General features: G+C 34.9%; 3 protein-coding genes and 1 pseudogene across 3 annotated transcripts; 2 read left to right on the top strand and 2 right to left on the bottom strand.

Moving 5' to 3' along the window:
• Nucleotides 1-2,799: 2,799 nt before the first annotated feature.
• On the top strand, nt 2,800-7,711 carry LOC120151649 (annotated as a pseudogene).
• Nucleotides 7,712-8,755: 1,044 nt separating this feature from the next.
• Nucleotides 8,756-14,365, top strand: LOC120151639 (guanylate-binding protein 3-like). Its single transcript, XM_039164022.1, has 14 exons — nt 8,756-9,004; nt 9,647-9,808; nt 9,900-9,965; nt 10,054-10,197; nt 10,322-10,435; nt 10,610-10,711; nt 10,865-11,050; nt 11,129-11,218; nt 11,302-11,436; nt 11,539-11,661; nt 11,984-12,069; nt 12,169-12,781; nt 12,899-12,976; nt 13,254-14,365. Exons 1-14 carry the CDS (start codon nt 8,756-8,758, stop codon nt 14,292-14,294), a joined length of 3,189 nt encoding a protein of 1,062 aa, XP_039019953.1. The 3' UTR covers nt 14,295-14,365.
• A 3,618-nt stretch (nt 14,366-17,983) lies between these two features.
• Nucleotides 17,984-19,580, bottom strand: LOC120151658 (NAC domain-containing protein 73-like). Its single transcript, XM_039164035.1, has 3 exons — nt 19,207-19,580; nt 18,937-19,126; nt 17,984-18,826 (listed from the first exon to the last, which is right to left on the bottom strand). The coding sequence occupies exons 1-3, from the start codon at nt 19,378-19,380 to the stop codon at nt 18,291-18,293; spliced, it is 900 nt and encodes a 299-aa protein (XP_039019966.1). The 5' UTR covers nt 19,381-19,580; the 3' UTR covers nt 17,984-18,290.
• A 4,431-nt stretch (nt 19,581-24,011) lies between these two features.
• LOC120151656 (putative EG45-like domain containing protein 1) lies at nt 24,012-24,655 on the bottom strand. The gene is made up of 2 exons (XM_039164034.1): nt 24,476-24,655; nt 24,012-24,292 (listed from the first exon to the last, which is right to left on the bottom strand). The coding sequence occupies exons 1-2, from the start codon at nt 24,573-24,575 to the stop codon at nt 24,012-24,014; spliced, it is 381 nt and encodes a 126-aa protein (XP_039019965.1). The 5' UTR covers nt 24,576-24,655.
• Between the last annotated feature and the right edge of the window lie 380 nt (nt 24,656-25,035).

Here is a 25,035-nt window from a genome sequence, read left to right as displayed (position 1 = left end):
AAGATATCTAAATTCCTTTAGTGAAGATAAGGGTGTCGAAGTATAGAATTAGTCCGGATATCCCTAGGTAGTGTGCGAGACACTTTAAACTGATTAACTAAGACGCAAGGTCCGACACTCGTAAGATGTGGGTTAATCAATGGTGTTGTGTCCGATGTAGAGATTTCGGGCCTTATCCTCGGTATACTAGAGGGGTTCGTGAGCTCCGTGATGCAGATCCATCAGTTGCACCATGATGTATACCATAGAGCAGAGAGTGCAGTATACGAGTATACTCACTATTATATTTTACCAGTTAGTTTGAGTTTTTAATGAGTGCTTTTAGTATGACTTAGTTGTTAGTGTGGCACTGGGCTAATTAGCTTAGCGTTTAAAATTTGTTTCCTTACACATCTTAGTAGGTGGAGCAGTTTGGGAGCCTTTTGTTCATCCTAGATCCATACCAAAATCCAAAGCAGAGTACGTCTCAAGTTATTATGTAGAGGACATGTATATTTGTAAACCCTTTCAATTTGTATATTCGAGTCGTAGCTTATTTTAAACTATGGTATGTATATTTTGGTTTATTATTTTTAGGAGTTCCTGAAGTAAACTTTTTTTTATTAAATTATGGTTAAATTGTTTTATTATGAGTAGTTATAAATAACCAATTTAATTGAGTAAGTAACAAAAAATTGGTTAGTCACTCAGTTGGATTCCGTGTGACATTCTGATCGGTCGACTATGTGTCGTATTGGTTTAGGGTATTACATAGCTGATCATAAGTTGTTATATCCTGGGAGACAAACGACCAATAAATTCAAGCACCAAAGGAGTGATCGAAAATCTGTATTAAGGAAACTGTGTAATGATAGAACTCATGTTAGACAAATAGGTTCTAAATTGTTTTATTGAAATCATAAGTCAAACATTGATATTATATTGAGTGACATCACTATGTTCTTAAACTCTCAGTAGGGTGGCAAGTGTGATCATAGGATGACTTGCAATATTATTTAATATAATAAATTTAATTCTCACGAATAAAATTTATTGATAAAAAATTATATCATTTATTAAAATCAAATCTTCATAATTATAATATGTGATTAATATTTTTATTTTATTAGCGACGATTATACAACATTATCATTTTGTTTAAAAGTTTTTTTTATTAATTTTTAAGGAAAAACTTAGCTTCAAACACATAATAATGAAAATTAATAACTTTTTTTAAAAAGTATAATAAAACATATACAATTAATCATTAAATTTAATGAAAATAAATAATCATCGACATGAACCAACTGATATTAATAGATAAAAGGATGATTATTATCTATAAAAGATTTCAGGTTCGAGCACCAACGACAATAAAATATTTAAGCGTTCATTCTCAAATGTTTGAGTCTTTAGAACAAAACTATCACTTGTAATCACTCTAAAAATAAACTCTCATACTTTACTATATATATATATATATATATATACACACCATATTAAATCCAAGTTTATAAATTTAAGATTTATGTAGAACAAAAAAGAGAATATTGTGGTTGGTTGTCATTGGATCTGTTGAGCCCGTGGAAATATATATATTATCTGTTGCTGCAATTTGCAATCGAGTTTAGAGATAGGGTAGGATTTTTTTTGAAAAAGTTAAAGTTTCAAGTTGATGTTTGTCGACTTAATATTGGGATTTAAGTTGACACATAGATTAGCTTTTTGTCACATTAATAAACACGGATTTAAAGTGGCAATTCCTTCCATGATTAAGGTTTAAAACACACAATCCCTGATTGGTCAGCCATAATGACCTTCATTTCTCATTGCTTTTTACCCAAGAAAACGAACCACCATAATGGCCTACAAAGTCAGAACTCTTGGCTAAGCAAGAATCATGCAAGTGATACATCAAAACTGTAATCTTTTTAGTATATATATTGTTTCTTTGATTACTATTATTATACCTTCTTCAAAAATTATCCCAAAGTTAAGTCTCTTTGTTATTATCATACGATCTACGAGTAATCATCATGAGTTAAATTTAACACTCATCTCTGAAGTAAGATTGAGAGAAGGATACGAACCCATTATCTTTACTATTCACTCCTTCACCTCCTCACGAAGACAGAGGATCTAACCAATATTTATCTAATCTTCGATTATGGTTCTCAATCTAAACTAGAAAGAGTAAACTGACTACATCAGTCTTATCAATTTTGTTCCCATCAATAATTATTTTTTAACCAATTTTCTTTGATTACTATCCAATTGTATAATTATGATCTCAAAACATTATAATGTAAAAGTACCAAGAAATGGTGGTTAAATGTGTTTAATTTAATGCAAGAGGAGGACTGAAAAAATTGAGGTTTAATGAGGAAGGCTTGAGTAAGATTTGGGTAAGTAGAAGGTGACAGAATGGACGTCCGCCCGGAAATACAGGGAGCAGTACAGGAACACCCGCAGCTTTCATTTCACTTTTTTATTTTAAAAATCTATACATAAGTAGTGTTACTATATATATATATATATGTTAGAGATAGGGAGGGGTTAAACTAAAACCAAATTAAAACCCCACTTAATAAAAGCTCTTCCTTTCACCCTTTCTGCCACACATCACTCTCATCAGTCGCAGCAGCATTGTTGCAGCAGGCAGTAGTTGCAGGCTTGCAGCACTGCTACTGCTCACCTTGCAGTTAAGAACACCCCACTGACCCCACCAAATATATATGTATATAAAGACACCTTTTTCCCATCATAATATATACATATCTACTTATTTATAAAGTGTTGTTTTTTTTAATTGTGGTTTTTTTCAACTTATTAAAGGTCTAATAAAAGCTTGATTTGATATCTTGGACAAAAAAGACTAACACCCATCACCCGTCTCTTTAATAAAAATTGTGTTTTTTGAGGTCTTGACTTAATTTCCTCCCCCCCCCCCCACTTCACTTTTGCAATGCCAACAAACCATTGCTTTCCAAGCTCTAAAAAATGCAGTCATGAAATACCCTCTTCTTCTTCTTCTTCATATCTCACTACTTAACCTTTCCAGAAAAACCATTTCTTTCTAAGCTTTTCTTTTGGAATATCCAATGGGGGGATTAATCGATCTGAACACTAAGGAAGACGATGAAACGCCGTCGTCTGGTTCTTTATCTTCTTCTTCAGCCTCCGGATTAAGTTCTCCTTGTTCTGCGTCTGGTTCGGGTTCTTCGGTTTGTTTAGAGCTTTGGCATGCGTGTGCCGGTCCACTTATATCTCTGCCGAAGAGAGGAAATGTAGTGGTGTACTTCCCTCAGGGACACTTGGAACAAGTTTCCGATTTTTCCGGTGTTGTTGCAGCTTATGATCTCCCTCCCCACGTGTTTTGTAGGGTTGTTGATGTCAAGCTCCATGTAAGCTACCAAACTTTCTCTCCATCTTGTGTTTCTCTAATAAAATTTCTGGTTTTGGAAAATTCTAATTTTTTGATTTGTTGGGTTTATATCTGTGAGAAATACATTAAAGGGGAGACCTTTGAAGTTTGGATTTTTATTTAGAGAAAATGAATTGTGGTTTTGGTTTTATGGGTTTAGCTCGTGAATTTCTTCCCTGGGTTTGATTTAGTTTTCCAGAGAATTGGTCTTGTGAAGTTGGTTTATCATAGGAAACTGGGTGTGTATCAAATAGTTGAATTTCACCCTATTTTCCTCTGTATTTGTTTGGGGCGAAGGAGATTGATCTGTGTTCTTTTTCTTAAAATGTGAATTTGCTATGAAATGCTTGTTTTTGTTTGCAGGCTGAGGGTGCCACAGATGAGGTTTACGCCCAAGTTTCACTGGTTCCTGAAGTTGAGGTGGGTTTTATTCTAGTTTATTGTTTTGCTTTGTTAACTGTTGCTTACTATGGTAGTCTGAGTAGAAAATTATGATGTGTTTGATCTATAGGACAATGACATCATTCTGAACAAGAAATATAGTCCCATGATGAATTGAGTTCTGTTCCTAAATTTGGTGTCATTTTGTTGGTTAATGTTGTTTCTTCTCGTCTCGTTTGTCATCTCGAGTCTGATTTCGGGTAAATTATGCCGTTTGTAGCAATTTGAGCAGAAATTTATAGGACGGAAGACGCAGGCAGATGAAGAGGAGGATACCGAAGCCAATATCAAGTCAACCACGCCCCACATGTTCTGCAAGACACTTACTGCTTCCGATACCAGCACGCATGGAGGCTTTTCTGTTCCTCGTCGAGCTGCTGAGGACTGCTTTCCTCCCTTGGTAATTTTCTTGCTCTTTTCTCCTTATTCCATTTTAAATTTCTCTTGTTTATTTCTATCTGTTTGTTTTATAACAATTAGTTATGTTTTCCTAAAACAATCTTTGTTGTAGCTTTTTGAGTTTAACTAGATTGGTATTGTAGGATTATAATCAGCAAAGGCCATCACAAGAGCTTGTTGCGAAAGACCTGCATGGTTCGGAATGGAGATTTCGACACATCTATAGGGGTATGCACTAGTTATCAGATGCATTTTAATTTTAAGTTGTACTAGTTATGGATATGTGGATCAGCGTTGATTAGCTTTTCATTTCTCTATTTATTGCTAAAGATAGTTTCGGTTTGAGTAGGGCAACCACGGAGGCATCTACTCACTTCGGGATGGAGTGCTTTTGTGAATTTACAGACGTGGTACGCTAATCTATGAAAGTGTTTCATTTTACTATAATCCGAGGTATGCGGCTGTGCCATTTTAATATTATAAAGGCTATATTTGTTTTTAGCTCTATTTATGCAGCTATGGATGCTTTGATATTCACATAGAAACTCGGTTTGAATTTTGAAGTGATTTGTTGCACTCACATTTTTCACTTGTTTTTTTTAATATTGTGTTCACTTAAAGTCTGAAAGGCACTGTACCTTATTCGGACATCCTTTTGAGATGTTGAAATAATGCATGTCTAAGAAATTTGAAGAAGCTATCTTTAGACATCAGTGCTGTATATAGAGACTGATGTAATTATTGGAAAATCTTCTTGTATGCTATAATTTGTATGTCCTAGTTTTTCTAGATCCTTCTCTACGACCACTTTCTTGACGAGATCTTAAAACTATTTATTTTGGTTGGTGTAGTAGGGCGAGTTCATCGGATTTTGTAATACCTGTGCATAAATTTTTGAAGAGTCTTGATCATTCTTTCTCTATTGGAATGAGGTTCAAATTGCGATTTGAGGGTGAAGATGCAGAAAGAAGGTATGACCTTATAGATCCTGCAAAACTTCAGTTAAATTACTTGATCTTTAGCCTAAAGCGGGGAGGAAAGATCTACTCTACCGGACTTTATGGAGGCCTCAAGTTTATTTTATATTTTCCTGCAGAAACTCGGGAGTCGTAACTAGAATTAGTGATATGGATCCTGTTCGATGGCCTGGTTCAAAATGGAGATGTATGCTGGTATGGCTGAATTTATACATACACGTGTGTATGCATGATAAAATGTTTGTGTCTTTAAGTTATAAACGTATACTATTGTCATAATAATGTTCCTGTCAAGGCCTAACATTAAGGTTATTAATAGCAAATGGGGGTATCTGTTAACCTTTCACAATAGCAAGTACAGTTTATAATTCTCATAGCTTTTATATCCCTTTTCTCTATACATCCAAGTTAAGCCAATAGATCTCAGAGGATTTGGCTCCCGTGCTAATAAATTGGTTTTATGAAATAACTCTCAGAATTGTGACTTCTTTTGCTCATTATTCGAAGTAGCCAGTTAGTGTACCCTACTGAGCAGTCAGCATACTATGCTCCCTAGCCTCGACGTTTATGAACATGGCAAAAAATGGCCTTGTTTGGAGCTGCTTACTGTTTTAATTGGATATTGCTGATGACTTACTCAGACACCAGATATTTAGGTTAAGCATATTTCTACTAAAATGAAATATAGTGTTGAATTTCGTCAATTCATGGAACTTTTGGATGCTTTGGTTTTGCTGATTAGTAGGTTGTCTCTGCTAGAAATGACTCGAAAAACACTCCATAATTTTATCGAAAGTTACTAGAGTTGATCCAATAGTTCTTTCTGGCTCTCTTTTTGCAGGTAAGGTGGGATGATATCGAAGCCAACAAGCATAGCAGGGTGTCTCCCTGGGAAATTGAGCCATCTGGTTCAGTTTCTAGTTCTGATGGCTTGCTCAATCCCGGTTCAAAAAGGAACCGGGTAGGAAAATCTGAATTTATGGTTCCTGGTAGGTTTCTATGCAGGACTAATTCTCTTTTCTGTTTCGCATGACGTGTTTGACATAGTCCTTCATTCTTTAAACAGATGTAACTGGAGTATCCAACTTCAAGGAGTCTTTGCTGTCCCAGAAGGTCTTGCAAGTTCAAGAAAATTCTGGTTTTAACACTCTTTATGATGTTTCTGATACTCGGAATATGCATCGGTCTGAAACAAGGCGTTGCATTCCTGGTTCTATTGATTCTAGTTTTGCTGCAGTAGGAAATGTTGGTGGCGACCCACTGGCGAGTCCTGATATTTCCTTTAAAAATGTAGGCTTTGGGGAATCTTTCCGATTCCATAAGGTCTTGCAAGGTCAAGAAATTTTCGCAACTCCTCGATATCAGAAAGGTTCAGCTGCAGATGAGACTCCAGAAAATGGCAGTCTTGGTCACCCTGATGCTGGCCAGTTGTTGGGAACTAGAAGTGGATTGCCTTCCACGATTCAGGGGTATAATCCTCATAGTCGTATACGGCAGTCTGTGCCGTCTGTGCCATCTGCGCAAGTGTCCTCACCGTCTTCGGTGTTAATGTTCCAACAAACAAGAAAGTTATTTCCATCAACTGGTGAACATGATTCCCGTGGGAGAGATCTCGGAAGCTTGGATCGATTTGGTCATTCAATTGATTCTGTTCAGTTAAGTGATACTCTACCTCTAGTAGGTCGACCAGAATTTACGACAAGTCAAGAATTAGATTCCTCCTGTAAAAGTAGCTGCAGACTTTTCGGTTTCTCCTTGACTGAGGGAAGTCGTGATGTTAACAAGGAAGAAAACGTGGTGCAAGCAACTCTATCACTGGCTCCCGGTGTTTTTGTACCTCGTGTCAGAGAACAGTTTCACCCGAATTCTCCATCAATGACGAACACAGCTGGAAGCAATTGTACCAAAGCAAGCAACCTTTACGCTGTCAGAGATATGATCTTTGATGTTGCATTGTAATTTAGTGATGGAGGTGCGGAAGTGCGGGTCTGGAGTTCCGTCTACAGGGTCTCTAAAGACCGATGAATACGATACAATGGTGCAATCAGAAAGCTTAACTTTACTAGGACTGCTTATTATGGGGGAGAAAGGGTTAAAACTTATTCAGGATATGATTATTCAGCTGGTGGTTGGAGATTACTCACTGAAGTTTTAATTTTCTATTAACAATAATATTTGTTGTTTCGGAGAATTTTGTGTCGAAACCTCGAAGTATTCGGTTCTGGAGTGTTGATAAAGAGATGTTAATCCAGTTCCACACAACTCGGAGAGTAGTTTGCTTGAAAAATGTTGCATTTCGTGTGGTATGATATATAACTTGAAGGACATCCTGCTGGGGTGTGATTATTGCTATTAAAACAGAATGCATTTTGAGTTTCAAATTGTTCAAGTTAATCTGATATATATGTATACTGATGAAGATGATGCAGAAGCTAGTTGCTGATGTTGAGAAAGAAGATGCATGTATTTGCTGGAGCTGCATGTGTATTCTTTTTTCACACGTCCAATATATTATTCGAACCGGATATAAATTTTTACTCGACTCGTCCACAAACCATATAGCGAGCTTATTACACAGAATTCCAAATAGCCTCCTTCGATAGAGCCTCCTCCCCACACCAAGGGCCACGCCAATAGGAACACCTTCGATCCACTACCAACCTTCTAAGAGAAACACGACAGTCCTATGAAACCTCACACATTACCATCCTCAAATATATTGACAATCTATCTACTTCCACACGCACGACGTGATACTCGTCCCAACAGCGCTAACATGCCAAGACGAGCACTAACATCGTACTTTGATATGATCTGCCGACACGAACACGGCGACTCCCCATTTTCATATTTCCAAGCTCAAAACATCGTACTTCGATACAACCGGCCGACGGGAAATCGAGGAGTCCTCATTTTCATATTTCCAAGCTTACTTGGCCATCAACGTCTTCACCCCAAATACACAATTTCATTTGCTAACCAGCCACACTAGAGACACAGTTGAGACATTAGTGTCTCTCTCCCATAGTACCACACTTAAAACGTTTATTGTCGATATTATTACATCAATATTAGTCAAAGAATTAAATTGATCTAATTCTTAAATTTGAGGATTAAATCGATGAAATTAATTTCATTGGTACTGAAGTCATGAAGTAAGAATAAACTCTATACAAAATGGAGTAAAAGTCAAAGGGGAAATCCGTAAGGCAGCTTTAAAACCACGCAGCCGTGTACATTAACAAAAGAAACCGCGTACATCAGCGAAACTTAACGCCATTTCTCACCGCCTATATATATATATATATAAGAACAAAGGGCCAGATTGCCAGATACGTTTCCTTTCGCCTTTTCCCTCCCCAAATTTTAAACCGTTCTTTCTGTGGTGTAGAAAACCCAACGAAACATTACAAAACAGTCTTCCAAAGGGGAAAGAAAAAGAAATCTAAAGCTAAAATCAAAAGAAAAGAAAAAGCGAGAAGAGAAGAGAAATTAGAGAGAATATTAAGTGAACCACGGACGATCTGAGGAAAAGATGATGAATTTTTTTGGTAAAGGAAAAGACTCCGTCGTTGATGTGTCGCCGCAGTCGTTTGGTCATTCGGCGTCGGGGCCTCCGGTGAGCGGTCCCGCAAGACCGGTTCGGTTATTGTACTGCGACGAGAAAGGGAGGTTTAGGATGGATCCGGAAGCGGTCGCGGCTTTGCAGCTTGTTAAAGAACCAATTGGAGTCGTTTCGGTTTGTGGCCGGGCTCGTCAAGGCAAGAGCTTCATTTTGAATCAGGTGATTTTGTTTCCTTTTTCTGTTTTTCGTGTTTTGAAATAATTTGGAGGCAGTTTATGTTCTTTAGGTGTTCCCATAGGCGAAACTTTAGTAGTAGAAATGTTGCAAATTTAGGGTTGGAAGGGGACCATGTGTATAATGTCGAATATTTTGGTATAAGTTTGCTGTTTGTAGAAACCTTCATTGATTATATTCATAATCGGAAACTATCAACATCAAATTTAAGTTTCCATAAGTGCATTTGAGTTTAGATAAATAAACCTAACGTGATTGAGTACTAATGTATGCTTGCTAGAAACAACTTAGGTAGAGGCAATTATATATAAGCGAGAATGAGTAAAGAGAAACTCTTAAAAGTGTCCAATGCGAACATATTCTATCCATTAATGGGAGTTTCATGCGAATGTTATTATAAAACTTATTTGAATGAAACAAGTCTGACCAGCTGTATATCCTTTTTGAGAGACGAGGATTTAAAATGCATTATCTTGTATCCTTTTATTCTTCTTTTTGTAAAGCATTGGTTGCCATGAAATGATTGGTATCACCATTAAATGTTGTCTACTTACAAATATTTCCCCCAATTGATGCTTGTTTGATATGTTTTTTCGTCAGCATTTAATTTCATTTTTTGTGCTATAGCTTCTTGGAAGGAGTAGTGGATTTAAAGTGGCACCAACTCATCGTCCGTGTACGAAAGGCCTTTGGTTGTGGAGCGCACCATTGAAGAGAACTGCTCTTGATGGAACTGAGTACAACCTTTTGCTATTAGATTCTGAAGGAATAGATGCTTATGATCAAACGGTTTGTTTTTTCTATTTTTTTGTGGGAACAGATTGATTCTTGAGATACATTGGTTATTTTGACTTGTGCTCTTATCTTGCAAACTTGGCAGGGAACTTACAGCACTCAAATATTTTCATTAGCTGTACTTTTATCTAGCATGTTCATTTACAATCAGGTTGGCTTTTTTCTTTTTGTTTGGCTTGTTAGTAAGATGATTGTTTACCATGTTCCCCAAATTTTGACAGTCTACTTCTGATATTTAGATGGGAGGTATAGATGAAGCTGCACTGGATCGTCTCTCTCTTGTCACTCAACTGACAAAACATATACGAGTCAAAGCTGGAGGAAGAACAACCTCAGCTTCCGAACTTGCACAGTTCTCTCCAATCTTTGTTTGGCTTCTGAGGGTAATATTTGATTACAAACAAACACATACAATCTTTCTTGTTTATTTTCACGTGTTTAGTTCTTTCTTATGATTGTAGAACATGTTTTGTTCAAGTTCTCTTTTGTAAACCATTCATCTTGCAGGATTTTTATCTGGACTTGACAGAAGATAATAGGAAAATAACTCCCCGTGACTACCTAGAGCTTGCTTTACGGCCAGTTCAAGGTAGTGGGAAAGAAATAGCTTCCAAGAATGAGGTAAGTCTTAACATGGATTTTAATTTGGGAAACAAAACAAATCAATATTAGTTCTTTAGAGGCTTGATGAAAACTGAAAACAGTGTCTTATTGAGTGATATGCAAATTTCTTTGCATGGTTAAGCATGCAAATTATGTAATAGACACTGATTATGCATGTTTAACTGTTGATAGATCCGAGACTCTATTCGAGCTTTATTTCCTGAAAGAGAATGCTTTACTCTTGTGAGGCCTTTGAATGATGAGAAGGATCTGCAAAGGCTTGATAAAATTTCGGTTAGTATCCAACTGTTTCCATATGTACTATTCCCCCTCTGATTTTCAGTCACTCTTTTTGCTTCCTCTCTCTCCTTCCCTCTCCTACTCCTGATTTTCTTTTCTGTTTAACGTGTATAATTTGTTTACTAAGACCTTAGCTTTATTATGTAGCTTGAGAAACTGAGGCCTGAATTTCGAGCTGGGCTTGATGCATTGACAAAATTTGTTTTTGAGAGAACAAGGCCGAAGCAGGTTGGGGGTACAGTAATGACAGGGCCTGTTCTTATTGGTATTACACAATCATATATGGATGCTTTGAATAATGGTGCAGTGCCTACAATATCTTCCTCGTGGCAGGTTAGTTACTGTTATCTGGAAATGTTTTGGGATAAGTCATTCAGTGGAATCAAAGAGTGTTAATAGTGTTATTTTCAGAGTGTTGAAGAAACCGAGTGTCGGAGGGCATATGATTCTGCTGCGGAGATTTATATGTCAAGTTTTGACCGTACAAAGCCACCCGAGGAAGTAAGTGATATGTTTTTATGATAATTGTTGTGCGGCTATTTTGATATATATTTTTTATACAATTCAAATCCTGATGATCCTAGGTGGCATTGAGGGAGGCTCATGAAGAAGCTATGCAAAGAGCGATGGCTGAGTACAATGCTAGTGCAGTTGGGGTTGCTGCAACGAGAAAGAAATATGAGGAGCTTCTGAAGAAATTCTTCAGAAAGGCATTTGAGGTATGGAGTAACTTGAAGGCTACATATGTAGGTTAAGTCTATTTTTCTATGCTAACCAAATGCATGGTTTGCTTTGAATTATGGGATTGTTCATTTATGCAGGACTATAAAAGGAATGCATTTATTGAAGCAGATTTGCGATGTTCAAATGCCATAGAAACCATGGGAAAGAGGATGAGAGCAGCATGTCATGCTTCTGATGCAAGTATTGATAATGTTGTGAAGGTAAGTGGTCATTATCTACTTGTCCTTATTCTTCATGGAAAGGACTGCAACCTAGTTGTGCTACTTTGTTTCTTCTCATTAACTACGATTGAGATGATATTCCAGATTTAAATTTTACATTGCTAATATTGTAATGATGAAAGCTAGTTAATAATCCAATTTAGGTATAGCTATCTGCTTTTGGCTTTCCTTTTCAGTTACTATTTATTACCTCCATCTTGATTCTACGGAAAGTTGGTTATATGTTATCTATGATAGTATGTGGTATTGTCATTTACCAAAGGATACAATTCACTGTGTTTGATTAGAATGTTATTTGCAGGTTCTTGATCCTCTTCTATCCGAGTATGAAGCATCATGTCATGGCCCTGGGAAATGGCAGAAACTGGCTGTATTTTTACAGCAAAGGTTTGTACCAATATTTTTATTTATTTTCATTAAGATGGTTGTATCAATTATTCCGGGGCTTAAGTCCCTATTAATATTTACTCCCATCTTTTCAAACAGTTTGGAGGGGCCATTGCTGGATTTAACCAAGAGGCTTATAGATCAGATCGGATCAGAGAAGAGTTCCCTTATGTTGAAATGCCGTTCAATTGAGGATAAGATGAAGTTACTCAGCAAGCAACTGGAGGATAGTGAGAAATACAAATCTGAATATCTGAAGCGATATGATGATGCTATCAATGACAAAAAGAAACTTGCTGATGAATACGCTAGCCGTATGAATAATTTGCAAGGTGATAACAGTTCACTGAAAGAGAGATGTTCCAGTTTAACAAAAGCACTAGATTCTGCCAAGCAAGAAACATTAGACTGGAGAAGAAAACATGATCAGGTCTTATCAAAGCAGAAAGCCAAAGAAGATCAGGCCACCTCAGAAATTGAAGTGCTCAAGTCCCGGAGCACTGCTGCTGAAGCTAGGCTGGCTGCTTCTAAGGAGCAAGCTGAATCTGCACAAGAGGAGGCAGAAGAGTGGAAAAGGAAGTACGACTTTGCTGTTAGAGAGGCCAAAGCTGCTCTGGAGAAGGGAGCAATTGTGCAAGAGCGGTCAAGCAAGGAAACTCAACTTAGGGAAGATGCTTTGAGAGAAGAGTTTTCGCATACATTGGCTGATAAGGTAGTGCTCACTTTCTCGCCTCACATTCATATGAAGATTCCTTAATCGTGCTTTTGCAACTGTAATATGCAGTGAAAAAAATATTAATTTGTTTATATGTTGATGAATTTGTTGCAGGAAGAGGAAATAAAGGAGAAGTCGGCAAAGATTGAACATGCTGAGCAGTGCTTGACAACTCTAAAGTTGGAGTTGAAGGTTAGCTTCTTATGTATGTGCATATATGATTGTGCATTTTTATCTATGTATTCCATATTCGATGCATTGGAATATGATTTTACTTGATGAATTGTTAACTATGATTTACTGTGATCTTTCTATCAGCAACTGCATTTTAATAACTGATTTCGTAGGCATACAATTTTCTCTTTCTACTTTTATCTTTTGAGTTCTGTTGCTCGTGACCTTTGTTTCACCTTGGTTAAGTGCATTCTCAAAGGTTGCAGTGTTTAACGATGGGAAATGCTCTGTACAGGCTGCTGAGGCAAAGATTAAGAGTTATGATGTAGAAGTATCGTCTCTAAAGGTTGAAATCAGGGAGTTAATTGATAAGGTAGAAAATGCTAATACCAAGGCCCAGTCATTTGAGAGAGAAACAAAGATTTTGGAACAGGAGAAGATCCATTTGGAGCAGAAGTATTCTTCTGAGTTCAGGAGATTTGCAGAAGTAGAAGAAAGGTGTAGAGCAGCTGAGAAAGAAGCGAAGAAAGCAACAGAATTGGCTGATAGGGCACGGGAAGAAGCAGTAGGTGCCCAAACGGAGAGAAGCGAGATACAAAAGTTGGCAATGGAAAGATTGTCTCAGACTGAAAGGGCCGAGAGGCAAATCGAGAACTTGGAGAGACAGAAAACAGACTTGGAGGATGAACTGCGTAGAATACGTTTGTCAGAGATGGATTCAGTGTCGAAAGTTGGATTATTAGAAGGTAGAGTCGAAGAGAGGGAGAAAGAGATCGAGTCATTATTAAAAGCAAACAATGAGCAGAGGACTAGTACAGTTAAAGTCCTTCAAGATCTTTTGGACTCTGAACGAGCAGCACATGCAGATGCAAATGAAAGGGCCGAGGCACTCTCTCTTCAGCTACAAGCTGCACAAGCCAAACTTGATTCACTCCAGCAGGAGTTGACTTCCGTCTGGCTCAATGAAACGGCATTGGGTGGTAAGCTCAAAACCACTTCCCATGGAAAGAGATCAAGGGCAGATGATGTGGAAATGGGCGTGGGATCTGTCCAAGATATAGACACGAGTGACAGAATCAGAGCAAATAAAAAGTCCAGGAGCACAACTAACACCCACTTGTACTCGCAATCAGGTGATGGCGTGTCAGTATTCAAAGGCGGCGATGACAGCCAGAATCAGCAAAACAATCAAGAAGATTATACGAAGTTCACCGTGCAGAAACTTAAGCAGGAACTCACCAAACTAAACTTTGGTGCGGAGTTGCTTGCGCTGCGGAATCCGAACAAGAAAGAAATCCTCGCACTGTATGAGAAATGTGTTCTGCAGAAATCATAACCGTTGTAAGAGGGTATTGCATGTATTCTACACTTTGTCCATAATTTAGAGTGGTAGTTTCTTTTGTTTAATATTGATTTTAAACCGACAGTTAGGATGATGCCTTTTCTTTGGAATGTGTAATGTTATGTAACGGTGTGATTTTAGCAGTTGAGAATGCGTCCTTGAACGTGAGAAACCTATCTGAAGTAATATTTACAGTTTGGTGATGTTTTGTTGAGAATGCGTCCACTATACCACTCTATGTACATTATGGGTGTCTGGCTCTACTGACCAGCCATAAATTACATTATTTGTTGGAGTTAGTTTGACGACATCCCCAGCTGCTTGACATATTATTTTAATTTAGCCAAGACTCTTAAAAATTTAAAGAATTAATTCTACTTTTATCCAACAACTCACATAGCTTAGATGCTTGGCTAACCAAAAACTCTCCCTCCCTACAATCTTACCAGCCAAGGCATGGCAACCATCAATGGCTAACTTTGTAGAGACTAAAGGTAGCCCAAGATGTTTACTAGGTAGATTGCCTACTTTAAACCCAATATTTAAAAAGTCAATTTAGAAAATATCCCAATTTTGATAGCACTGAGCAAATAATTAAAATCATTGTAGTATGCACTACATCCCCTTACCTAATGCCTCCAGCACCTTTCAATTAACACATCAATCCTCCATTAAGTTCAGCCAACTGTATCAAAGGCTTTTTTGCAGGGTCTATTTATTATTATTATTATAGTATCTGTTTAAAAAAAACTCTCAATTATCTGACATCGAACGTTCAAATCTCTGACATTCATGGTACCCGAACCCGGGACCTCAAGAAATAACAATAATTCATTTACTATCGAGATTACTTGATTCGTGCGCAGATCTATTTTAAATGTGCTTCATGGAGAGATCTTCCTAGAATACATTCAAACTAGTTCATGAGCCAGCAAGAAGCCATCAATGATATTCCAGCTTGTATAAAAGCTGACTGGCTAAGATAGATTACATCTAGCAGAAATTAAGTTTTCCAACAATAATTTCCTTGTACACTTGCAAACTGTAGAGCAATAAGATATACAAAGTAATACGTTTAAAATTTTTATTAGCTTATAATTAGAGCCATATCGGACACTTTTGGGCCTTGAGCGGAACGAAAATATAAGTTAGTATAAAACGAAACTATATTCTATTACTTTGAATAATTAATTTAATATTATATTAATAAAATATAGAAAAATGATTAATTAGAGGTTTAGATTATAAAAGTAAAAAAGTACGATTAAAAAAAATTAGAGTCATCAATTATAAAGGTAAAAATTGCGATTAAAAAACTAGGGGCCTCAATTTTAAAGTAAAAAAATGAAATTGAAAAAAATTAAGGGCCTAAATTATATAAGTAAAAAGAGGGATTAAAAAAATTAGGTGTCTCAATTATAAAGGTAAAAAGTGAGATTAAAAAAAATTAGGTGCCTCAATTATAAAGGTAAAAAGTGAGATTAAAAATTAGGGGTTTCAATTATAAAGGTAGAAAGTGATATTAAAAAAAATTAGGAGCTCAATTATGAAGGTTATTGAAAAACTTAGAATCATCAATTATAAATGTAAAAAAGTAAGATTTGAAAAATTAAAGGAATCAATTATAAAGATAAAAAATATGATTATAAAAATTACGAACCTCAATTATAAAGATAAAAAATAAATTGAATAAAATTAAAGGATTTAATTATGAAAAAAAAAAGTATCATATAAAAATGAAGGGTTCTATAAAAGATGGGGCCTGAGCAGTTGCTCAAGTATGGTCTTTAGCACTCCCCATGGGTGTTTTTGTCAATAGGATAAACAATTTTATTAATTAGTTAAATAAGGTATATAAAAATTTATTTTTGAGATCTACGACATTTATTACAGTAATTTAAAATTTGTTACGTTTTGATGTATCGTGTTTTAATAAAAATATTTTTTTATTCAAATTTTTTACTTTGATATGATAAAACTTAATAAAAAAATATATTTTATTAAAACTCGTTACCTTGAAGTGACGAATTTAAATAAAAAAAATATTATTTGGATAAACTCGTCACCTTATCATTCCTTTAACACTATAATAAATACTGTAGATCTCAAAATAAACTTCTATATATCTTATTAGACTAATTAATAAAACTATTGGTCTTATTGGGGTGTGGGGGTGGTTTGGTGTAGGGGAACCTCCCCTATGAGAAAATGAGTTGCTTGACTTTCTCTTTAGCGACTCTTCTAACCAAATCATCCTTAGCCACATCAATAACAACAACAAAATCATATTCCTATATACAATAGGGTAAGGAGGAGGTAGGGTAGTAGGCTAACTTTAACGTCAGGTTACGAATAATTTTCATGGAAGACCTCCGACAGTCAGAAAATTACAAATAAAGATAAAATGCAATGTATGCATAAATAAATAAATAAATACATAGTTAAAACAGTCTTCAGATGCAGTGTAGCCACATCAATACATCATTTAGTTCAATTTGAAGTATTCCCTTAATGAAATCAGTAGAACAATCAATGGCAGTAGATTCGGGTTAACCAAGAAAGTCTTTGTAAATATTAACAACTTCATCAGAAACATCGTCAAAAGAATTCAGCCGCCGTCCACTTTCAGAAACCACCAACTTTATGGTACATTTATGCCTCTTAGAAACAACCAAATCGTGAAAAAAAATATATTTAAATTTTACTAATAAAATACTTATTAGATAAATTTAATTATCAAATGATCTTCGATTAAAAGAATTAAAATAAAATCTAACTTTATTTTCAATTAAAACTTGAATTAAAATCTCCCAATAGGACTCGAATATATCTACATCATAAAAGTATAGTTATCCAAAAGAAAAAGAAAGACGAGTGCTGAAGAAACTTGGTTAGTTCCAGGAAAAGATTGTAAGGTATCGTTGATTAAATAATCAATCGGACCTCCGACAATCAATGATATTGATGTCCAGAGAGATTTGACCCATACAAAATGTGGACATTTCCCCAAGGGAGCTTGAGCCTACGAAATATAGGCCATCACTTTACAAGTATGGTACCACATGGATGTAGGGTTCTTGAAAAAATATTAATTAAATTAAAATATCTTTTAAAAGAAATTAAAAAATATGTGAATGTTACAGTAATTGAAGAGTAACCAAAAACACAGTGCGCCTTTAACGTTTGAAGTGAGGATCATCGTGCTACTTTGAATAATTTTGAGGAGACACCATGATCTCAATGTGTCCTCCCTGAAATTACTTGAAATTGCATCATGCAAATTGCAATTTTGCAATATGTAAGTTGGAGGGGATTGAAGTACGACTTAGCTCAGGTTGTCCGAAGATACACTGTATTCCCTACGACTTTTTAAAAATATATTGTGTTTTCGACGACTTTCGACGAATACTGTAATATTCATACTGGACTCGAAAATAATTCTGATAAGACCCTATTTCAACCAATATTTTTTTCCACAACACCATAACAGCAAATCAGCCTGGTTTTGTTCAGTTGTCTAAAATAAAAATATTTCACAAATTTCTTCTAAAAAGACTCGGAAATTCTCTCGTAAAGAAAAACCTAAAGATGATCACAAATTTGATTGCAATTCATAAGTGATAAAACATAATACATCCATAGTCCTATTAGCAGAAAGTTTATAAGAGTCGTATATCTTGGTACAATCCTACTATGAATGACATCAAACCTTATAATAAATGACTAGAATGAATATAATATATGATTGTAGTAAAAACAAAGTTCTGCCAAATGACTAGTGTAATATATATCTCTATAGGGCAGCTGCTCCCTTGTCACAGACCTTGGTTCAAGACCATGCATGAAGACAACATACGTTCATCTGAGTTATTCTTTCATTCCCTCCTTCAATTCCTGAGCAAAACCACAATCCGATAATTAAGTTTGATTATTACAGAACAGCAAAACCAACAGCAACCAAATAAGTCGTCGTCTAAAAAAATGTTCTTTTCAGATTGATCTCCCTTTCCCTTTGCTTGTACCAGAGGCTACCCTAAAAAACGATGACCCATCACCTCGAACAACAAAATTAGGGATTATCTGAGGTGGGTTTTCTCTACAACGATGACTTCCATGATAAGATGAAACAAAAGGTTGATTGTAATACTCGACGTTAGGACTTTGAATGTTTTTTCTATTACCACTTGGACTGCATTGTCTAGGCTGAGTTTGGTAAAATACTTTGGAAACCACCAACTCGCCATCTTTCTCATCTTCCTCGCTCCCAAGGTGATATTGATGCATCACCCAGTTTGTCTTCTCCGGCTTCCTTTGCCGACCGTAGTTCGTGTAGAGCACTAGAATCTTTTTGAACCCTTTCACTGTCCCACCGACCAAAACTGGTCTGGTTTTGCCTGTTTTATGCCACCTCGTTTCGCTTCCGCATTCCTCATCGGTGTGTACTTTTCTTCTCTTCCTGGTCCCTGTTGTGTACGCCTTGGATGGTCGATGAAAAAAGTGTCGAATTTGGCCATCTTTGCTTACACCTGCACCATCACAATGTTAACAGATAAGAAACACATATCATACACAGAAACGGACGTCCTGCGAACTTGAGAATTTATATTAAAAATTTAGAGGGTGCGAAATTAGTTACCTGGAAGCCTCTCTGGGTGCGTATAACAAATCCCATTTTCTCCTTCAAGCGTTGGAATAAACTCATCGATCAATGGATGAAGCTTGTGCTTGTCCAATATTACCTTTGCTCCTAAATGCTCTAGAATTTCCTGATCCGTGGGATCAAATTTCACTCCTGCTGGTAAACCGGGCAGATCATGAATCCCCGCCTGAAATCACATAAAATTAGACAAAGCATCAGCTCATAAAAGGGCTTTACTTGTAGTGTAAGTTATGGTTCTGTATGAACCTGATCATGATAGGGCATGTTATGGCCACATGAAGGGCATGTCATGGTTGGTGTTTCGTTAATTTTGGTGGCTGAAACGTCTGCTTCTGAGGCGACGGCGGCGGGTTCATTGCTGGCGGCTGAAGTGACAATCTCTAGAGCCCTATCATCAACAGTATTATCGCACCATGTCATCTCTCTCGTTCTTCTGATTTTATTCCCATTACAAACCCGAGTTTCACTTCTTGTTCTTCCTCCACTTCTCCAAACACGTAAAACGCAAAAAATTCTAACAAGATTGACACGAAACAAAAGAGAAAAAAAAATTAAAACAAAGCTTTTGACTTGTAGAACACGTTTACAGTTACCCACTTTTCGTTCTCTTGATGTTTGGCAATGGAATTTAATTCTTCAAAGTTGTTTACTCTCCTTTTTTTAAAGAAAAAAAATTTTCGCTTATGATTATGTATAGTTGCAGCTGTGTGCTTAGATACAGTAATCAACAGAGAGAGAGAGAGAGGGGGGGGGTTTGAAAGGAAGAGCATGAAAGAAAGAAGAAGCTTTGGATTTATTTAATTTCAGTAATTATTTTTTCGGTTACAAAACATTAATAAATAACAAATTCTGGATAATTGTTGCTTGGACGTCAAGTTGAGTTATGTTATTCTACGTGCGATTCTATGATATAACACATGCAAATGAAATTATAAGTAGCGGACAAAATTCGACTCGACTCGAAAAATCGATTTTTTACTCGGATCGACTTGAAAAAATTTCAAGTTCAAATAGAGTTGTAAAATACAATTTGAATAACTCAAATTTTTTAGTAATTATTAGATTGATTTTCAAGCTTGAGTCGAGTCTCTTAATTTTATATAATATATGTGAATCATATATAAACAAAATATAAAAAATATATATATATATATATATATATTGTATATTGTACATGATTATAAAATATTATTTCATTGGAATTAAATAATGTCATAATATTGTAAATATTTGTAATTAAATTTAAATGGGAATTCAAAAAATCAACTCGACTCGATTTGACTCAAATTTTATAAACTCGACTCTAGTAAATTTTAAGTTAACTCCGAGTTATAAAATAGCACTCGTGAACTTAAATAACTCAAAAATTTTTTAACTCAACTTGACTCGACTCGATTGAATGCTCGCCACTAATTGTTGTTTTACCAAACCTTTCTGCTTTATCACCGTTCACATACTCATTAAGGTGGTGTTTAATTTTAAAGAGGTAAAAGATCTGCAGTCTGCGGACCACATCTGCAGCAGAAGAGGTGGACCAAAAGTCTGCAGTCTGCAAGAAGAAGACTGTTTGTTTTTTAACGTCTGCAGACTGCTAAAATAAACTGAAATATAAAATAAACTGATTTTTTAAACTTAAAAGAGTTTTGCAATACTGAAATTTAAATAATTTTAGTTTTATAATATTGAAATTTAAATAATCCATACAACTACAATAATAAATTTTTTTAAAAATAAATCAATTCATATTTTAAAATAAATCAATCCATATTTTAAAATAAATCAATTCATATTTTAAAATAAATCAATCCATATTTTAAAATAAATTTTTTCATATTTTAAAATAAATCAATCCATATTTTAAAATAAATCAATCTATATTTTAAAATAAATCAATCCATATTTTAAAATAAATTTTTCTATATTTTAAAATAAATCAATCTATATTTTAAAATAAATCAATCCATATTTTAAAATAATTTTTTCCATATTTTAAAATAAATCAATCCATATTTTAAAATAATTTTTTCCATATTTTAAAATAATTTTTTTCATATTTTAAAATAAATCAATCTATATTTTAAAATAAATTTTAAAATATATTTAAATGATTTTAATTTTCCCGCAGACTTTTGAAGACATAAAACCATGTCTGCACCAAGAAGAGCTCGCACAGACGTTTAAAGAGCTTCTGTCTTCTAAAAAACAAACGGTCTGCGAAGCCTAATGTCTGCACGTGGTCTGCGCGACGCAGACATAAGATGTTTGTAGAGTTTGCACAGTAAAAACAAACTAAGCCTAAGTGTCCATTTATGCATGTGACGTCTCAACTTGGACCACGCCTCCATCCTGGCATATTGTGAGCGAACTTGCTCACTCTGCACCCTTGGCTTGACGACTTTATCTCTCACTATCGCATCAGGTCTTTTCCTGTGCTCGACTACTTTGATACTTGCAGTCTCGTTACTTCTCGATCCTAGATTGATTACTTTGGAACTTATAGTCGCACCATACTTCCTCTTTGATTCATTTACTTTGAAACATGTAGTCTCACTAAGTCTTTCTCCTGACTTGAGGGTTTGGTTCTAATCTTGGTGAGTTTGTATGCTCACTAGGTTTGGATAAGACTTATTTAGTAGTAAAAAAGACCCAAAAATATCAAAAAGCGTTTAAGATAACACGTTTTATCATACCTTAACTCTGTCTAACCCCATAAATTGGGATGAATTTGTACCACCCAACACCTAATCCGACAATGAAATTTTTTTTCATATAAAGATTGTAATTATAAATTTATTTATATGATATCAAATTAATTACTACTCGAATCAATTCTATCTTTCTTTCTAAATCACAATCTTTAACGTAACTAGGACATATAATAAGACAGCCGACATGACATGTTAAAGGAGTCTGAAGTCATGTTGGAGAACTTCACTCATAAGCCACGAAACAACAACTACATGAAATAACTTCTCCATTAAGCTTTCAAGTTTCCCCCTTTTTTTGGGAATATTTTTTTTTCATAGTACGGAAATTTAATCAATAATTGATAAAATTATCACATAAATTCTAAAATACAATTTGATTTTGATCGGACAAAATTGAACTCTTACAAATACAATAAACAAACATTATAAATTCTATATTTTAATACTTATTATAAAATAATATGATACATATAATAAAAAGTTTTCTATAATATTTTTTTATGTTTTCTATTAACTTTATGGAATAATTCGATATAATATTTCGTTGTACAACTCATACATGTAACATTAATAAAATAAAATAAATATAGTACCTAATATATACTTACATCGGTATAAGTATGTACATCTCTCAATATCTTAGTACCTAACAATAAACACATAATTATATTGATGTAAGTATGTTCATGTGATTCAAGTGACCTAATTAACTAATCAAACACAAGATTCAAGTGATTCATAACACGAATTTGTAACATACAAATGGGATGAAAGAGGCTTGGAATAACCCTCATACCTCAAATCCTCTCAAAACCTTCTTAGCTAGTATAGCAAGCAAAGAGTGCAACATAACATAAGCATGAAAGTTCAATGTCTTCTAGCATTCAGAAAGGCAACATGAAATAAAGATGTCTTTGAGTTCAATGTATTTTCATTTTTCCCACTAAAATTTCAAAAAGTAGCAAATTGGTCACTGATATTTTCGATTTGTAATAAATTAGTTACTAATATTATTAATTTATAATAAATCGATCACTCGACGTTAATAGTTGTTAACTTGTGTGACGAAAAAATGATATGGAAAGTTAAATTGGTTGACTTGATAATGTTTGGTCGTACGAGACAACCACGTTGATTGACAATTTGACTCATCTTTTTGAAAATCCTTAAAAACTCATAACCTCTTACATCTTCCCTCTTCTCCGGATGAAAAAGATTGGATGGCAATAAGTGCTACAGGTTATGAACTCTCTTACTTACTTCTAACCGTGGGAATTGCAAGGGCAAGATACTAGGTCATTTCCCCTGATTGTCTCAGTGTAAGCATTGATGCTGGACTTTGTTCACAAGTTAGTGGATGCTTGCATTGAGACAATGGAGTCAGGGAAAATGACCAAGGATCTTGCCCTTTCAATTCCCATCGTTAGAAGTAAGAGAGTTCACAGCCTGTAGCACTTCTTGCCGTCCAACCTCTTTCATCCAGCGAAGAGGGAAGAGGCTATGGATTTTTAGGATTAAGGATCTTTAAAGAGGGGAGTCAGACAATCACCATGGTTGCCTCGTGTGGTCAAATATTGTCAAGTCGGTTAGTTTAACGCTCCACATCAGTTATTTGTCACCCACGTTAAAGACTGTTAACGTCAAGTGATAGATTTATTATAAACCGATAACGTTCATGACCAATTTGTGACAAATCAACAACATTAGTGACCAATTTGTTACTTTTGAAACTTCATTGGAGAAAACAAAAACTTACTCAACCATTAGTGACCATTTGTGTAGATTACCCTTTTTAAATTATAATTATATCTGTACTTGCATCTACTTAAGAAAACACATGAAACCTAAATCAATTCCTACAACTTATAAATTAGAAAACAAAATCTTGCAGGGTAAGCTCAGATTTTGCAGATCTGATAACTGCACCTTTTGCCTATGCTTGCTTCACTTCTATTCTGAATCATAGATTTCATAATAATTTTGTAAATTTAAATGTTATTTTATAAATTTGAAAGTTAATCTAAATAATTATTTGATCTTAATAAATTATTAATGTATTTAATATATTGCAAAATTCATTATTGTAATTAAATTTTAAATATAAAATTCATTACTATATAACTCAGAGATCTACAAGCAAAGCGAAGATATATTACTTTTCATCTCACTACTATAAATTTATTAAAAAAACTAAATATTATTCCATTGTAACAAAAACTTTGATACTCAGTCCATGCATTGCCAAAATTGATCAAATCCTACAAAACCAGAGAAAATGGTGTTATTGGATAACAAAGGAAGTTCAAACTAAGGAATCGATGGATATGTGATAAAGGAAATGTGTTATTCATACTGTTTATAGTCTATATTAATGATGCCGGCGACCGGGTCAGCAATAGTAGCAAAGGCTTCCCGAGAAAGATCAATGGTTGAAGGGCATCCCGGACAGTGATCAACGATCTTGACGGTAACACTCTTGCCGGTGCATGGATGCGGCACGGGATTTCGAGGTCCGGTGCAAGTCACGGTGAACATTTTTCCGCAAACTGCTCCGTTATTCCACAGTGCATCGCCGGCTGCAGCAATCATGTTACCTTGGGGCTTGTTTCCGTAGCATGCAGAAGCTACCAACAATCACAATATATATCATATAGTGTTCCAATTCAAAGTATTTGATTAAGTAAAGTTCTCTCGACACTCTTTTCTCCTTCTGTTGTTCTAATCGAGCCTCCATTCGATAGAGATATGAGAGGATTTTAACGAGGCCCTAATTACATTTTAAAAAAAATTGAAAAAAAAATACGTACGAACATAACTTGTATAAAATGTGGCGATTCCTGCTGTTGCTGAAGCAATGGAGACAAGGCAGGCAAAGATACCAACAAAAATCAAACTAGTGTTCCCCATTTGCTTAATTAGGGTTTCAAATTCTAAGGTTGTTGTCGTAGTGAGTACTTTAACATGTATGTATGGTCCAATTTTATAGGCTAATTGCCTTCCATATTCATTTATTGTAATTAATTCACCTTTAATGCTAATTCATAATCTTTTATATAAATGAGAAATCCATAAATACAAAAAAAAAAGACAAAAATGGATTTCCTACCAATTATTTTTTTTTGAAAATAAATGAGATTCAAACCAATTATATATTAATTAAATGGGGTTATATTGGTTTAGAGTTAGAAAATTAGGGTTTTGAATCATTTAAATACGTTAGATAACATTCAAATAGATATATTTGTAGAATTTAATTTTAAAAAAATATTCTAAAAATCTCATTTAAAAAATATTTATAATGGCCATTATAAACCTAAAACATGTTTCTTAATTTACTTAAGATCTAAATGCAGGAAACAAATTAGGA

This window comes from Hibiscus syriacus, unplaced genomic scaffold, assembly GCF_006381635.1.
Source record: "Hibiscus syriacus cultivar Baekdansim isolate YM2019G1 unplaced genomic scaffold, ASM638163v2 tig00111064_pilon, whole genome shotgun sequence".
Lineage (NCBI taxonomy): Eukaryota > Viridiplantae > Streptophyta > Magnoliopsida > Malvales > Malvaceae > Hibiscus > Hibiscus syriacus.
The sequence above is the reverse complement of the archived record's forward strand: the minus strand, read 5'-3'. Positions and strand labels throughout refer to the sequence as shown.

Excerpts from the sequence above, each read along its gene's own strand:
- LOC120151639 (XM_039164022.1), top strand. The coding sequence starts at position 8,756 with ATGATGAATTTTTTTGGTAAAGGAAAAGACTCCGTCGTTGATGTGTCG. Across the intron at positions 9,005-9,646 it reads AGAGCTTCATTTTGAATCAG|CTTCTTGGAAGGAGTAGTGG; the intron begins GTGATTTTGTTT and ends TTTGTGCTATAG. Across the intron at positions 9,809-9,899 it reads TAGATGCTTATGATCAAACG|GGAACTTACAGCACTCAAAT; the intron begins GTTTGTTTTTTC and ends CAAACTTGGCAG.
- LOC120151658 (XM_039164035.1), bottom strand. The coding sequence starts at position 19,380 with ATGACATGGTGCGATAATACTGTTGATGATAGGGCTCTAGAGATTGTC. Across the intron at positions 19,127-19,206 it reads ACATGCCCTATCATGATCAG|GCGGGGATTCATGATCTGCC; the intron begins GTTCATACAGAA and ends ATGTGATTTCAG. Across the intron at positions 18,827-18,936 it reads GCACCCAGAGAGGCTTCCAG|GTGTAAGCAAAGATGGCCAA; the intron begins GTAACTAATTTC and ends GTGATGGTGCAG.
- LOC120151656 (XM_039164034.1), bottom strand. The coding sequence starts at position 24,575 with ATGGGGAACACTAGTTTGATTTTTGTTGGTATCTTTGCCTGCCTTGTC. Across the intron at positions 24,293-24,475 it reads ATTTTATACAAGTTATGTTC|CTTCTGCATGCTACGGAAAC; the intron begins GTACGTATTTTT and ends GATTGTTGGTAG.